The sequence below is a fragment of the Gymnoscopelus braueri genome, assembly GCF_963280865.1.
Source record: "Gymnoscopelus braueri genome assembly, chromosome: 16".
Lineage (NCBI taxonomy): Eukaryota > Metazoa > Chordata > Actinopteri > Myctophiformes > Myctophidae > Gymnoscopelus > Gymnoscopelus braueri.
The window spans coordinates 15,896,978-15,914,140 of NC_137616.1; the positions used below are offsets into that span (position 1 = coordinate 15,896,978).

The 17,163-nt window shown below is 42.1% G+C and overlaps 1 protein-coding gene across 3 annotated transcripts; it reads right to left on the bottom strand.

Annotated features, from left to right (window-relative positions):
- Nucleotides 1-54: 54 nt before the first annotated feature.
- LOC308103743 (uncharacterized protein) lies at nucleotides 55-15,990 on the bottom strand. Of its 3 annotated transcripts, none has more exons than XM_080453888.1 (12): nucleotides 15,914-15,990; nucleotides 13,614-13,754; nucleotides 10,614-11,063; nucleotides 10,082-10,176; nucleotides 7,748-8,403; nucleotides 7,055-7,136; nucleotides 6,869-6,941; nucleotides 5,545-5,581; nucleotides 5,144-5,240; nucleotides 2,447-2,563; nucleotides 1,802-1,861; nucleotides 55-1,171 (listed from the first exon to the last, which is right to left on the bottom strand). In XM_080453888.1, the coding sequence occupies exons 2-12, from the start codon at nucleotides 13,654-13,656 to the stop codon at nucleotides 1,082-1,084; spliced, it is 1,800 nt and encodes a 599-aa protein (XP_080310014.1). In that variant the 5' UTR covers nucleotides 13,657-13,754; nucleotides 15,914-15,990; the 3' UTR covers nucleotides 55-1,081. The 3 variants fall into 3 exon arrangements, with proteins under 3 accessions (XP_080310014.1, XP_080310015.1, XP_080310016.1); XM_080453889.1 differs by lacking the exon at nucleotides 15,914-15,990 and adding an exon at nucleotides 15,524-15,890; XM_080453890.1 differs by lacking the exon at nucleotides 13,614-13,754 and having other exon boundaries at nucleotides 15,914-15,984.
- Nucleotides 15,991-17,163: the final 1,173 nt, after the last annotated feature.

Consider the following 17,163-nt stretch of genomic DNA (forward strand, 5'->3'; position numbering starts at 1 on the left):
TAGTCTTAAAAAAAATTAAGTTACATACAAACATTCATTAATTCTCAAAGGCAGTTTTTGCCCTAAATCATTACCATACCACCATACTGTACATTTTGGGCTCATGTCTGTTCACTCCGTCTGTTGTGCTTTGAGTTTGGATGTATACAGACATTACATTTGGCAAGAAAAGTAAGATGGCTGGAACGATTCAGGAAATAAGGGCAAATGAATGTTTTATTATTAAATTATGCTAAAATCAAATGATCCATTTAAAATCCAACTGAAGAAGTTTAAAGTGCTCATGTTTAAAACAAACATAAAACAAACAAACAAAGGTAAAGACAAAGTCACACCTGCTCCCATGCCAGTGCAAATGGATGTGATAGTCATTGAGTTGTCCAGGTGTGTATATATATTCCAGGTCTATATTGTAAAACCAGACAGTACGTTTGTTTGTGTCCTGTGCATCATCATCTAATGGCTTTTGTTGAAACGTTTCTGAGTAAAATAAAAGGTATTCCCAGTTACAATTGCTCTCAGCTCCGCATCTTCTGGGCTTCACTTATTGTACATGTTTATTCCTGCAGTTGAGCAACGAATAATACCAGATTAGGCTTAAATTACTGCTCAGTGACATCTCAAATCTTAACTGAACTCCATGTTGAACTCCATTTTGTGGTCTCTATAGTCGGGGAAAAATGGCCAAATCTGGAATACATTTTATTTATTTACGAAGAAATGTGTTGTCTAGTAACACAATCCAAAACACTGACATTCAACTCCCCTAGGGGAACCCGTGACAGCTGCTGAGAGTTGGGGTACCCTCAACCATATGTGGGAAAATTTAAAATGCTTGCCAGTGGTCAACTAGGGGTTATAATGATTCTGGATCAATTGCAAGCATTCGTTTTGCACACCCACACTGACTTTTCCCACTCGTCCAACCAATTTTGTGTCTGAAAATATGTGTCGATATCAAATACCAAGGTCACCTGGCGGGTGCTACATTTGAGAAGAAATGTCTAGGTAAGTAATTTATTCCAGTTTTTTTGTAATATCCCCTGACTAAAGGGAATCTGATAGAAGAGTTTGATATGAGTTACATCTCAAAGTGCCGAAAGATGCTGTCAACATAACCCAGTACCCTCTGCCAGTCAGGACCTCCAGCTTTCAGCATCTCCTCCACAGTCTGTAAAAATAACATTAAAAGATTAATATTTTAAGCACCAATATCTAAAAGATGTGATGAACTGAGAAAGATTTTTAAATAGAGCTCCCGTGAAATGTCATCATAGAAAACTTGTTGCAGAAATCACTGATGTGATGTCAAATTCATTATGGAAGAAACAAAAAAACGGACAAGACAAACTCACTTTTGACATTGAAATACATACAATTGAAATAGTCATATTTCTTAGCCTTAAATTAATGGACAGGTAAAGCTTGCTTTCTGGAACTTTTTTAACCCATCCTTACGCAAATGATGACTCAGGCCAACTTTCTTCTCAGTGACAGAAGAATCACGTCACAGGCTGAAAATAACTTAAGCTACTCTCCTCTCCAACTGTGCCCAGAGTTCTGCCCCACCTGAACTTGCATTTATAGCTTGTGTTCTAAAATATCTACTCCTACATCAACTTGTCTTTCACTACACCTGTACTTGGCTAGGCTTTACACCTAATAATCTCTTTCTTACCATTGTGGTATTGTCATTAGTTGTTCCTGTAGGTGCATGGCATTCATAGATAATTATGTTCCTGCCGCTACAAGTTGATTTGAATATCTGTAATTCATGTTAGTAATGCCATTTGTGACCTACCAACATGGCTGTGATTCCCACACCCTCTCCAGTCTGAAAAGCCAAACCCAGGTTTCTCTCCTGACAAAAGAAAACGGGTTGGTCCAGTTAAGTATCTTACTTAGGCTAGTAAAATCAGTAGCATCTTTCAAATTACTTGCACATTGTGATATGGTATTGTGTAATGATTAACCACATTAAACCTGGCATCCATATTGTTCAAAAGTAATAAATATTAGATCTACAAACAACGCATCAGGATGTGACTCATTGTGAGCTTGTATATTATCTACTACAGTACTTTTGTCATACAAGGAAGTATATGGGGCTTAAGTGGTCAAAAAGAAAAGGTCTGTCTGTCCTATTCATTCTTTTATACATTAGGGCTTGAAGAACACAATTTGGACTTGATTCTGAGAATTGGGGAGGATCAGTTATATCTCAACACAGAGACCTTCTAATATGCCAAATAGCAAAACACAGATTTACAATTGCTTTTAAGATCTTTAACCCATTAAGACCTGAGGCAGATTCTAAAAATATCTTCTACAAACAGATTAACTAAAAACATATGTTGCTATGTCAGTGATGCTCAAACCTTTTCATGTCAAGGACAACATTCCAATGTACGAGTTGTACAGCTGCCTACATTCCTTTTATTTGTACCTTGTTTGCTGGGCTGAGACTGCCGTATGGAATATGGGATGGTAAATAGGTGTGGTACACAGCACAGAAGGCCAGGCCATCCTCCCAGCTGCTGCTGAAGTTGGTGATATCAATGTTCTGTCACAAAAACACATTTGAAACATAATTGGTTATATTGCTCATCACTTAAGCTAGTTTTATCAGAGGCCCTTCTGGTGAGTGCCATATCAAATGAAAATACTACTAGCATGTGTTACGTTTTGGTTTTTGGTTACACATAACCGTAACGTAACATTCATCCCTGTGTGTGTGTGTGTGTGTGTGTGTGTGTGTGTGTGTGTGTGTGTGTGTGTGTGTGTGTGTGTGTGTGTGTGTGTGTGTGTGTGTGTGTGTGTGTGTGTGTGTGTGTGTGTGTGTGTGTGTGTGTGTGTGTGTGTGTGTGTGTGTGTGTGTGTGTGTGTTGAACAATGATGACCAGTATGTGAGAGAGCTTGCACGTTCATCTCTGTTCTTGGACCTAAAACGACATACGGTCCCCCTGGCATGTGGCTCGGATCCTAGCTTCCTAGGCTTCAGGAGGAAACTTAGTGGAAAGCTAGACAGTCGCTCCCCCGGCATCGGTGTGTGGTCAGACTGGCCGGACTTAAACGATCTGTGCTGCTGGGCTGATGTTACCTTGGAGTGGGTAGGGTCTAACTCTGAGGCGATGGCTGTCTCGGAGGACTTTATATCTGACCCCAGTATGTCTGTCAGAGCGTCTATGACTGTGTGTGGAATAGAACACCAACTCCCACTGACTAATGCCAGAGGTCGCCTCTTATGGGCACAACAGCAAAGGCAGCGTCAACATTGGACTGAGCTGAGACTGCAAGGGAAGTCTCTGCTGCGGACCATTCTGTCTCTCACTCTGTGTTAAAAAAGTGTTGCCTTAGACGAGTGCATTGTTGTCTTTAACCTGAAAGCGAGGTTGCAGGTTTTACCATCTAAACTTAACTTCTCCATCTGGTTTCCAGGCAACCATGCTCCTCACTGTATACATCATGGTCACAAACAAAAAGCTGAAACCATGTCCCACATCTTAAATGGGTACCATGTATACAGGGGACCCTACATAAGTAGGCATGACAGAATAATGGATTTGATATCAAAAGATATCTCTTCTATTTTCAGGTCCTCCATCATGCTGTATAAGCATTCTACTGTGAAGCCGAGCATGTTTAGCCTGTGTAATGATGATTCTGTGTTCTCTAACATTTCAGCTAACACCCCTGATGTCATTGTTGTTAATGAAAACCATAGCGAGGTGTTCGAAGCCTTCCTAACCAAAGTGCTAAAATATCATCAGCTAGAGCCTAGAGCAGACCATCTCACAGCTAGGCTACATATATAAACTTTTGGTTTTTATCTTTGGTAGCCTAGGGCACGTGCACAAGTTGGTTGTGAGGGGCCTTCAAATGGCCGGCCTCTCCAAAAGGAGGGCCAAACAGTTAGCAAGGTACTGCTCAATATCAGCTATTATAGGAAGCCGCTCAATTTGGAGGAGGCGTTGTTTCCTTTACCCATGATTGTTGTCTGCTGTGTTTGACAAGTATGCCAACATTATTGTATGTAACAATGTTCTGCCTTATATGCACTTTGTAACTGGCTGTTTTCCCTATTATCTGGCTGCACTGGCAGTGTTTATGTCCTTTGTACAAGCCATTCTTGTTCTTCTGTTTATGTGGACATAAATAAATATTTAAAATGTGTCTGTCTGTCTGTCTGTCTGTCTGTCTGTCTGTCTGTCTGCCAATCTCGCAACCTGCTAGGCCAATTATAGTCATATTTCTAATGCACATTGACGGCAGGCCAAGGGCCTACATTTTAGAAGAAAAAAAAAAGGGTCAACTACCAATATGTAAATTTGACAAATCTAAATTTAGAATTGGTTTCTAAGGTTATGGACCAGAATAAGCTAATCGCCTCAGGCTATGGGTACGCATCCTGCCAGGCTATGGCCCGGAACTAGCCAATCACAGACATGCACAATGTGACTTGGTGTTCAATGGAATGCATTGAAGTCAATGAGAGCCGGGTGGACAAGCATATAAACAAACAATATTTTTTAATGATTGCGACCTTGGTCTAATAATTGGTTAATAATTGGTTCAGGAAAATGATGGTTACTGCAGTCAGATACTTACTCTGTGCTCTTTACATACCTCAATAAAATTATATAGTGTGTGCACATAAAAACATGTCTTCTTATTTTCCTGAACCAACTATTTTACAAAGGTTGCAGTCATTCACAAATCTTGTTTAATCATAAGCTTGTCCAGCCGAATCTCATTGATTTCAGTGCATTCCATTGAACGTTCGCCTCCCTGTGCGACCATTCTGCCAGCTGGAATTTCTGCACCAAGGTGGTGACCATAGATGCCTTTTCCATCTTTACATGGCCTTGGTGGAAAACTTGTGTAGACTGCATATCTGACAGACAGAACAATAATCTATGTTTGATTATGTTTTACAATTTGTCTCGACGGAAAGAGATGCAGTTTGACGTGTGGAATTATTGGGGCATGCCTTCTGGTGGAGAATTGTGCTCTACTGAGCGTACCTTTCTATTTTAATTTGCGTTTCAGGATTAAAAACTCTATGAACTCTATGATGGGTTATAAAATCTGCTAAACATTTCTATTCTATGCCTCCTTCATGGTGAGATTCTCCCGTCCTAACCTTGTAACCCTGTGTGCGAGTTTGACACCAACGCAGCAGGGAGTTTCTCCTGGAGCCACCGTGACGCCGCAGCAGAACACTGAACCCGTCCTGAGGTCTGGGGAGGAGTGGAGAAAAGTCTTTGAGTCCCTCTCACACAGATCATTTAGGTTTACAGGCTCATTCACACTAACCATTGAAAGCCTCCAAAATTCACAGAAAGCAATTTCAATGAGCTATATAATTAGAATTTAATAACATGGCTCGACATTTTTCTAAATCCTGGTCAGACTCTCGATAACAACAGTAAGAGAACACTTAAAGACAACACTAAGAAGACTGTCCTTTGTAATGTTAGATTTGCTGAAGTGAAATTTCAGTGGCAGGCAAGAAAAGATGAAGTTAACCTTAACATAACTTACTTGTTAAAGTCCAAGTTCAGGTCCTGTTCCTGCTTTTCTGTTAGACACAAGTCAAGTCAATTTTATTTATAAATCACTTTTAAAAACAACCAAAGGCCGACCAAAGTGCTGTACAGCATGAATGTATACACAAAACATCAAGGTTAAAACATGCAAGAAAGCATCAATTACAGAACATACAGCTCCAAAACAGAAAAACATCAAATATATACAAAAAAGCATCAAATATATAAAACCATAACAGGAAGACAAATAGCTAGGGAAAAGAAAAGTGTGGGAGTACATAAAAGTGTCCAACCATTTCTCCAAGGCAGGAGGAACAGGTGCGTTTTTAGTCTGTTTTTAAAGATGTCCAAAGAGGGTGCAGACCTGATAAGTAGAGTTCCATAATTTTGGAGCAGCTACCGAGAAGGCACGGCCACCTTTTAACTTCAGGCGGGTGCGTGGGACCTTGAGGAGCCCCTGATCTGCTGATCTAAGTGGCCTAGTGGTATCGGGGGGAGGAAGCAATTCACATATGTAGGATGGTGCCAACCCATGGTGGGCTTTATAGACAAATAATATATATTTTTAATTAATTCTGTGTTTGACTGGAAGCCAGTGAAGGGACGCCAAGATGGGAGTAATGTGATCCCACCTTCTGGTGCCAGTCAGAAGTCCAGCAGCAGCGTTCTGGACGAGCTGCAGTCTAGAGAGAGAGGCACTAGAAACTCCTGAGTATAATGAATTGCAGTAATCTAAGCGGGAGGAGATGAGGGCATGAATTACTTTTTCCAGGTCGTGGGTTGATAGAAAGGTTTTTATTTTGCTGACCTGTCTCAGTTGGAAAAGGCTCCTTTGACAACAGCATTAATTTGTTTGTCAAATTTGAGGGCCGAGTCTAGGAGTACACACAAATCTTTTACATGTGGTTTGCATGTCAGCGGGCCAAGGGAGGTGGTCAGGGCCGCACCAAGGGTAGTGCGAACTGTGCGGCCGCACAGGGCCCCGCGCTTAGTGAACAGAATCACGTTTAGTAAGAGTTATACCGAGAAATAACCGCAAATAACCACCAAAAACTCAGAAATATCCGCCCAAAAGCGCGCGCGCGGGGATGGGGGCGCGCACGCACGCGACTTCGCACAGGGCCCCGCATTTCTCCCAGACGGCTCTGGAGGTGGTGATAATATTTGTTTTGTGTGGGGTGCCAAAGAGTATGATTTCAGTTGTATTGTCGTTTAGCATGAGAAAAAGCAAGCAGCAGCAGTAAGTAACTAAACAAATTGAGCTTGATGCAATATAATTAAGTCACCAAAAACGTGGTGGTAAAGTAAGTTGAGCTCACTTGAATGAAAGCTGGTGAAGCTCTCCTGTCTTTGGAAAATGTGGTCACTTCTCCCTTTTGTCGGTTCTTCTTTCTGGAATGGTTGAGAAAGTAGACAAAGCCACATTTATACTTGGTCGTTGCTCGGCAAAAACTTGGGTTATTTAGCCTGAAAATGTTCATATCAGTTAATCATGGCTGTTTTACCTTGCATAATGGTAATGTTGAACTTTGGGAGGTACCATTTTGACTGACGAAGCCAGGTGGAAGTGAAAGTCGTGACAGGCTCCTTAAAGGACAGAGAAAAAACTAGTTGGATGGTTTTCAAAAGTCTTTCTTGTGGTGGCTGCGAATAGAGATTCTCCAGGTGGGGGCACCCTACCTATAAAATACATAATGTTATTTTTCAGTATATAGAGATTTGGCAATTAAATCTGTATGTTTTTTCATGATTACAGAAATAAAACAAATAACACACGCTAAGACGAGTGAGATGACAAGAGACGGTGGTGGGGGGCTGACACTAATGCTAATGAACACTGTACAGATCAAAACTTCAAAGCTACTGTGGGTGAAGTTTGGAAAGAAGAGAAGAGAAGGATGAAAGGAGACACATTTATAGAGATGTATATGTTTTTCATGGAAACTTTTAATTTCTTAAACCCAACCGTATTAATTGACTCCCCACGGGTCAATACTAAGCCTCCTCCTTTTTACCGTCTACACTAAATACCTTTGCTATTTTCACCAAATGTTTGTAATAAGGACGCTAAGTTTCATGTGCGTCTACTTGGTTGGACAATTATGAAATGAATAACTACCCTCTAACCCCAAAATCGTGCCTGGGACGAAACATGCAACATACGCATGGAGAATGCGCTTAGAGATGCACAGACTCACCGGGATCTTTCTGACAGCATCACAATCTTCCTGCGGTCTCTCAGACTTCCGCCATTCTCCACCTTTCTCCCCAGGACAGCCAGACTGCGCAGGTACGTCCCTGCGACACCTTTCCCCGTTAGCTGCGTCTTCTCGGTTTTATTTGCACCGTTGGCATCCTGTCCACCAGCTTTACTGTGCGCCTCCTGAGGGGTTTCCTTTTCTTTGACCTGGTTGTGGTTTTCATTACTTTTGGCCTCTCCCCCTGTGTGAGCAACGGCGGTTTCATCCTCAGGATCTTCCTCTTTAGGCACACCCCGGCTCCCCCCTCCCTGCTCGTCCTCCATCGTTTGGCCCTCATCGCTCGAGTCTTTTCTCTCGGCATCTTTATCAGAGCCCGTTGTGCCTGTCTGCATGTGTGCGGCCCTCAGGTCCTCGAGTTGGCCGCGCTCCAGGGCCAGTTGGTGGCAGGCGTCCCTGTGCTGGGCTCTGAGGCCATCAAGCTCTCTGTCTGTGTCCTGCTGTGTGCTGAGTGTCTGGGCCAGCTGGTCCTCCAGGGCCCTGTGGCTGCGTTGGAACTCCGCCAGGGCCTGCTCGGCCTCTGTGCGCATCCGGTCGGCCACCGCCACCGCCACCTGCAGGTCACACTGGAACTGGTGCCACTCCTCCCTCTCCGCCTGGCGGATGTTTTATTTTAAAGAGGTCATTAGACAGGGAAGGTCAGAGGTTAATATCCAAACAGGCAAAGTGAACAAGCAGGGTTCAATTTGATAAAAACAAAAAAAAACAGCAAGGGTGAGACATTTTCTGAATCACCATCTACAAGCTCACAACCCGCTGACCTGCGACGCATTGTGACGGGTTGTGAGCTTGCAGATCGGCTATTTTTTGAAATTTTCAAATGTATTAATTTTTTTACAGACAAATTGTGACAATTGTGGCCAAAATAGGGACACCAGGTTAACATACTGTTTAATTGTTAAATTGCAATATTATCGAACATAATGCATGAATTTAATTCAGTCTGACCAGAAGCAGGGATAAAACATATCCCCACCAACAAAAACGTTAATGACCAGGGGGATATCAAAAGCAGAGGCATGGATTCCCCTCATCCCCCCAGCAAATCAACCCCTGTGAACAAGACTTTCACAACCTTGAATAGTACATTTGTATTGTTGATAAAGAATGAGGTGAACTGAAGTGGTGGGTAACAGCTGATTCAACATTCAGCTCACAAAGAGCATACCATTACAATCAATAACGTGCTACAGTCATACAGCCCTCAGTAAACATATCCAGCAAATAGGGACTTTGCATCGGCAAGAAAGCAAAAACACTGTAACCACGTTTCATAGCCTAAAACAACTGCAGCATTTAGTACCCTAGGTTATCAAAATACTGTAGTAACTAGTAATAGTCCACAATGAAAGAGAACAAGCCCTAATCCTGTGTGAATCCCGACCACTTAAAGGGATATTTCACCTTTGTTTTAATGTATAGGAAGGGGGAGTGTCTGACAAAATTAATATCAAATATCTAAATACTGAATTAAGTAACTTAAAAACTGTCTGGGGGGCTCACAAAAGCCTGAGTAAATGATAAAATGACCCAACATTTTTTGGAAAGTGAAATATCCCTTTAAGCCCTGAAATGATGATTTTTAAGTGTGTCTGCTAAATTGTGAATTGTACTTACAACACTCATTTATTGCTAAGTGAACTTACTGTACACTGCTCAGAGATAACAACAACCAAGTAGAATGTGGAAGTAACGCTTGCCATGGATGGGGCGACCGATAGTTCCAAACACTAGAGTGTACCTCCAGTGTTGAACCCTGCTTAATGGGTGTTTATGAAACATGTGCAATACATGAACCATGTGATTGTGTAGCGCCGAGATCAAAGAGTGTCGTAACTCTCTCTTTCAACAGGTCCAGGTCTGTGTGGCCATATGCCTGCCTGTAGGCTGGACATGGGCTCCACACACACACACACATCTTGATAAGATCTTATGCCGCTGAAAACTACAGTATGTGGCCCTATCCTCAAGTTCAAATAGAGGCCTTGCATAACAGGCTGAACTGGACACAGGTTTGCACATACTGTGTATAAATGCAGTCAAGATATCTCACACTTTTGTAATCACTTTTAAATGTTATACAGTAATTTAACCATATAGAACGTCATAATAGAACATTTGGCAAAGATCTACAAGCTCATAACTTATTGGAACACGTTGTGAGCCTGTAGATCGGCTATTTTCGGCAAAGAGATTTATTAATCATTTGGATTCGAGGGAGATACTCACACATTCGGGTGAGTGTGGTAAATAAAACTTCGGTTTTTATCTCACCTTCAGTTTGTCCTTCAAGCAGCGTACCTCCTCTCCCAGCTCATCTCTCTCAACGAGCAGCTCATCCCTCTCAACAAGAAAGCGCCTGAGCAACTCTGGACAGAGACAAGACCAACACATTTTTGCATTCAAGACTGGGGATGAAAGGAATACATGAACATGAGATGAAAGGAATACATGAACATGAGACAAATTACCGTATTCTGATTACAATTGACTGATAAAACATTTCTCTTGTCTTCTTTCGGTTGATCTCACTCTCAATAATCACTTTCACGAGGACATGCGCACAGACACGTGCAATATGAATGTTAAACAGGCAAATGAACCCACGTAAAACCAAATGACTAGTATAAGCGCTTTGGCATGGAGAGACACTGTGCAAACTCCATGGGTTTTTATTTCAGTGGCCCCATTCGTTAAATATACACAGAAAACATTTCTGAGTGTTCATTTTAACACAGAGTGTAAAAAACTAAAGTTAAAATAACACTCTGAATCTTACTGTGCACGTTTCATGTACTTCTCCTACCTACTGCTCCTGTGGCTGCATCCTGGCCGGGGCTAAGGCCAAGCGAGGCTCGATAGTGCTCCATTAGACTGAGCAGCACCAGGGTCGTCTCCTCCCCGGTCATCTCTGTTCCCCTCTGAGGACCCAGACCGCTGTCATTCTCCTGCCAGCCCTGCTCAGAACGGGAGCCCTTGCCCCTGTTCCCGGCTGCCTTTCCACGCCTCAACACTGCATCATTCCCGGTCCTCTCGGGCGAGACCATGGCATTTTGGCTGATGACTGCCCACTCCGTAGAAGCAGACAGCCTCCGAGTCCAATCGGTGGTGGGTAAGATGGTGGAGGGGGTGGTGCCGCCTGCAGTGCCTTTCTGCTCCACTTTATTATTGAAAGCAGAGGAGGAAAAGGCCATGGCAGCTAGCTGTGCCTCCGAGGGTGTGGTGGGAGGCGTGCTGAAGAAATCAGAAGGGGATCCTGAATAAGAGATTTTTAAAAAACAGACAAAGGAGTATGTATGAGAAAGAGAAAGAGATGCTGATTCAGCTTTAGCTTCCAAACATGGATGGCAACACTTGGGTGCGGCTAATGCAAGGCCTTCCCTGCCTTGTTATAATGCAGAGCGAAGCAGACGGTGTCCTCTACTTTATCTATTATTATGTCAGGTTGATTGATGCAGCACAGAGCCTCTCCTGCCCACTTCTTGGCGAGCGTACACGCATACTGATCCCCCATGTGGCCAGATTCACAGAGCTTACACTACTTCACAGGCTCTACAATAAAGCAGCCCCCGTCATCGCGATGCTCACACCTCCACGGCGGCCTGGTTTTAAATCAGCTGTTATTAGCGGTTCTAAAATGGGAGATCCAAGATTTCTGCACGATACTGATGGTGTGCTATTCTTAGCCTGCATTGATTATTCACACATGCAGATACAAGCACCTACATACAGTACATACTAAACAGACACTCTTAGAAAAGGCTGTACATGAGAAACCCTTCATTCTTTTCCTCCAAGCCCTTGTTGGGCCGGAGGGGGGGGGGGGCGCACACACACACACACACACACACACACACACACACACACACACACACACACACACACACACACACACACACACACACACACACACACACACACACACACACACACACACACACACACACACACACACACACACACACACACACACACACACAGGGAATAAGTGAGTGACATCAACATGTCACGCAGTTACCACTTAAGTTAAATGAACAACGCTGACTTGCATATCATGTTTCCATTACGTGGCTTTATGGCAGTTAATTGCCTTCAATTTCTGGAAGCTATCATTAGCATTGTATGATTCATTTTCATTAATTTCTGTCAAAGGCAGCAATTTGTGGCAGTCTGAGATGGCCACTGCTACATAGAAAAATGTGTGACAACTTCAAATTCCTCCACCATGACTTGACACACATGACTATGGTTGATGTTGCCAAATGTGAAAAGTTGTTGCTATGGTTACATTGCCACGTCACATACTGTAAAGTAAACACAGTTCACCGTACAGGCACAGACAGTACAGTTCTCTTGCAGTGGGACAAAGCATGTGGAAACCAGGAAGAACATAGTCAGTCTAAACCTATTCTGTCATGACAGTTAAATCAACCGAAAGAAGACAATTTCAGTATTCAAGCAGGTGGACTAACTTGATTTGTGTGTGTGTGTGTGTGTGTGTGTGAGTGAGTGTGAGTGTGAGAAAAATGATTGAATAATTGTGTTACATAATGACATAAATTTGTGATACACTAGTATTATATATTATCAGCCATCTAACTAAGCAATAGTAACATTTTAATCTCTTCTTTATTTAGATGATCCACATGTCCTATCAGTCTGCTGTTGCGAGCACCATCTATGCTGTGGTGTGTTGAGGCAAAGGCATGATCGAAGCAAGGACGCCAACAGACTGAACAAACTCATAAAGAAGGCTGGGTGTGTCACTGGATCCAAGCTGGTCTCACTGGAGATGGTGACAGAGGACAGAATGCTGGCAAAACTGCTGGCGATAATGCCTCCAACCCTGCACCCTTACACAGCATGACAGTCAAACTAATAGCACCTATAGCAGTGGTTCTCAAATGTTTTTCATTTCAAGGACACCCATAACCCTTACGGGTCCATTTTGATCTCGCTGCTCCCATTTGGAACCCTCTCAAGCATAGGCGATTTTTGCCTCTGCCAACAGGGGGGCAAAGGAAATATATGAACATATATGTTTTTATATATGCAACATATATGTTTATCATATATGTGACATATTCGAAATTGGCCGCCTGCATATAGGTCTCTACATATATGTACATATCCATATATGTGGCATATATGTGGACATATATAAGCTATATATGAGATATTTCCTATATAGCCACATATATGAACCTGAATATGGCATACATGCAGTATATATTCTGCATATACTTGTCATATATTGGCAACAAAAAAAAACATCCGGCTGCCAGAGGGGGCAATTGCCCCCCTTACCCCCCCTATAGAATCACCACTGCTCTCAAGGAACCCTGAGGGTCCCTGGAGACTGGACTTCACTTTGAGAGCCATTGACCTTTAGCATTCAACCATTGGTGTGTAAAGAAGTGATACAGGAGGTTATTCTTATCGGGTGCTACAATTCATCTGCCTTTGCCAGACCTGCTGACATTGATCTGCTTTTGGACTAAACTTATTGCCTTATTATTTATTTGAACACTCTGCTCTTTGCACATCAAGACTACCATAACACTTATATAATCTCAAATGCTGTTAGTCTGGGACTTGCATAATCTTTACTTCACTTGCTCTTTGGATACTGTCATATTTTATTTCATTTATTATGACTATATTTGCATTTATAAAAGAATGTGCATGTTTATTTACCTTGTAATTAACTCGTAATTTAATGTATATGTCTGTCTGTCTGTCATTTTCATTTCAGGGATTAAGAAAGTCAACTATTTATCAATCAATCTATTTTGTGGTTTGATACCTGTAGAGTTATGGCTGTCCTTGCTTGTGTTGTTGTTACCCATGGTCTAGGCAGGGCAGGGGAGGAGTCTGGTCTTAAATCCCAGCGCCCTGCAGTCTGCCCTCTGCCTTGTCAGGCTCACTGCAGTGTGGATGGAGAGCACTGAAACATTTTGAAATTAAACAACAGTCAATGTTTTAAAAGTCCAAGTGGTGCAGTTTGGAGTCTGCACGTCAGTCATCTCTCAATACTTATCCTCACTAATGATATTGTTTTGCACCGGTCCTACAGTAAACATCTGCACAATGTAGAAACCTTACAGTCTCCTGTTGCAGCCCACCTATCGTCAGGATGGCAGTGAAAATGAAACTCACTTTTTCAGTACAGACCATGAATGTATTCAAATAATTTACAGGTCCAGTACTGTAGAGTGCCCATCTGATACTGTCTGAACTCAGGAGTGGGCAAACCTTTCGGGCACAAGACCACTTTGCTGTTTTCCCAGGCTGGCGAGATCATCCAGTGCCAGACAGTGAAAACCACCATTGTTTTACGTCTTATTATAATTTGAATAATAAAAGCATAGCATAAGTCAATTGAATAATAAAAACCTGACAAGGAATGATGACAATATGACATGACATTAAATATGCTGCACTGCTATTCTGTACAATAAAATGCAGCGTGGGCAAACTTTTCCAGGCACAAGTATCTCTTCAAGGAATGTTTACATGATATGATGCATCATGCACACATTGCCCACCTCTGTTCTAAATGAACCAATGTAAGACACACCTCAACAGGATATTCTTTGCATTTAACCACCTATATTTAATCTAAAACATCATTGTAAGTAAGAAGGCCCAATTGGCGTGACGATGGTGCTGCATTCCTAAGAAAAAGGACTGCATGTGAAAAATAAAAAACGATGAATAGGCAACTATATCGTTCATGCAAGATGTCTATAAATAGCAACAGAACATGTTCGGAATGATGCGAGATATGTGCGCTTGCATGGATAGTCACTTGACCAAAAGTTGTTTTGATTTGGAATGTCCTCTGTGTGGTCTGGTAGCTAAATCACACTGCACTGTGTCGTGTGGCATTTGACTATAGCCCTGATACGTGACTGTCATATATTATATGACAGTCATGGATGATCTTCAAAATAGTGTTTGCATTTTCTCCCTTTTTGGTCCGTACATCTACATTAACGTTCAGATTTCAAATATAAAGTTCTTATACCATGGCCACGGATGTTACAATACTGTACGGTCCCTCAGAAGTACCTGTATATTCCGTATTGTTCAATAAAAAGTATTTGAATCCGATCGGTGGCCATTTTCTCCATATACTTTCAACTACGCGACCTTATTGGTTGGTAGGTGTATTGCACTCTAATACATTATAACTCAATGATAAAAATGGCCACCGATCGGATTAAAATGCTTTTTATTGAACAATACGGAAGATACGGGTACTTCTGAAGAGCCGTACAGAATTTCAACATCCGTGGCCACTTTATATTTTAAATCTGAACGTTTATGTGTCGTTTACGGGTCGTAAATGGAGAAAGTGCAAACACCAGGTTGAAGTTCATCCATGACGATCGTGACAGACGACCGTCGTGTATCCATGGCTACTAAATCACACTGCGTGTGTCATCTGACTCATACATATACCAACGATGCCGGCATGCCGCACGTACAGTAATAGCCAAAAAGAGGACACAGGTAACGTTTAAAATGATGAAGCAGAAGCATGTATCCTACCTGGCTGTCAGCCTTCCAGAAAAAAATCAAATCAAATCAAATAAATAAAGGTCATCGACTGTCTCTATAAGTGAACATCAGACAGTCTATGACCTTTATTTTAGGGGCTTCTGTCCCCCTGCAACACAATAAACGCGCGTCACTCGCATGCATGTATACCTGGCTCCTCACCAACCGATCGTCCTGTCACAAGTTTCTTCACTCACTGGTGGAAGGCAGCAGATTTGCGGTCAGACAGATCATTTCAGTCCAGAATCATTTATACACTGCGGTAGGTAGGTCTATGTGGGGAGGATGAGGATCGCAGTCGCAGCCGCAGCTTCGGCTATAAACTGAGGTCTGTTCTCAATCTCAAACTCATCTTTTAACTCGATCCAATGCGACAAAAATGAAGAAACCTATATCTGGTCGGACGTGCACCCAGGAAGGTTCGATAATTGCAGTTCGTTGATGTCGAGTTATTATCGCTCAATATGTTTAAAAAAATGTAATATGATTATTGGCGAATGCTGCTTTGAGTGGGGGAGAAAACAAAACAAAAAACATTACCGTAATTATCTTTTCTTGTTGAATGCAGCAGCAGGTGTGCTTGCGATCAGGTGGCACGACTGTCGGCTTTAGCACGTCATGTGTCTTCTGGCTCTGGGTCAGTGCATCTGGCGTTTTTGTCACATTTGGCAAACTTATATGACATTTTGATTTATTTTATTTGAAGAAATCTCTCCAATCTTGTTCTTTCCCAGTCAATTTGACCACACATGTTTCCCAGTAGTTTTAGAATTAGTTGTGGATCAACACTATACTTTGCACACAAAATATAAAAATATAATATTGACTAGTAGAAACTTTAAGTCGTTAGGGTGGCCTCTAGTGTTCATTTACTAGATAGCCACCTGAACGACCATAGAAGGCATTGGACCCTTCGCTAAACCCCACCCCAAAAGCGATTGTCCAATGCCAGCTTAGCAACCGTTGTTAGCCTGGCATAGGTCTGGCAAGCTTTCGTCACCTGCCATAGCTGTCAATGTTATTTCGCCCGCACACACACAATCATTTGCAACATAATAGCAAGAATAGGAATACCACGATAACGCAATGGTGACTATGAACCACGTACCCAAACCCGTTGGAGGCTGCTTTTCCCAAGCTGAAATCTGCACTTAAACTGCAAGGCTGAATATGGCTGTGTTGTTGAACACATACACAGCTTAACGTCAGGAAAGTTACACGACACGACTCACTCGCCCAGGTGGTGTCAATAATAGGCTACTAATCACCGTGATCTTAACAAAATTCAGAATCACAGCGCTGCCTGTTTCGGATTCCGCATGTTAAAGTGTATTCATTCATTTGTTTGTCTATTTATTAACTGCTACTGTAGGCTTACCCTGCGGTACATGAAAACTCCTGTTACAGTCATGGATCAACTTCAACCTGGTGTTTGCACTTTCTCCATTTACGGTCCGTACATATATATAAACGTTCAGATTTCAAATATAAATTGCCTACCCTATGGCCACGGATGTTAAAATGATGCACGGGACTCTCAAAAGTACCCGTATATTCTGTATTGTTCAATAAAAAGCATTTTAATCCGATCGGTGGCCATTTTCTCATAGAGTTATAATGTATCAGTGTGCAATACACCTATCAACCGATAGGGTCGCTTTGTTGAAAGCATATGGAGAAAATGGCCACCGATCAGATTAAAATGCTTTTTATTGAACAATACGGATGATACGGGTACTTTTGAGAGCACGTACATAAATGTAACATCCGTGGCCATGGGATAAGCACTT

Excerpts from the sequence above, each read along its gene's own strand:
- LOC308103743 (XM_080453888.1), bottom strand. The coding sequence starts at position 13,656 with ATGGGTAACAACAACACAAGCAAGGACAGCCATAACTCTACAG. Across the intron at positions 8,404-10,081 it reads GCTTGAAGGACAAACTGAAG|GCGGAGAGGGAGGAGTGGCA; the intron begins GTGAGATAAAAA and ends AACATCCGCCAG. Across the intron at positions 1,172-1,801 it reads TGGGAATCACAGCCATGTTG|ACTGTGGAGGAGATGCTGAA; the intron begins GTAGGTCACAAA and ends TTATTTTTACAG.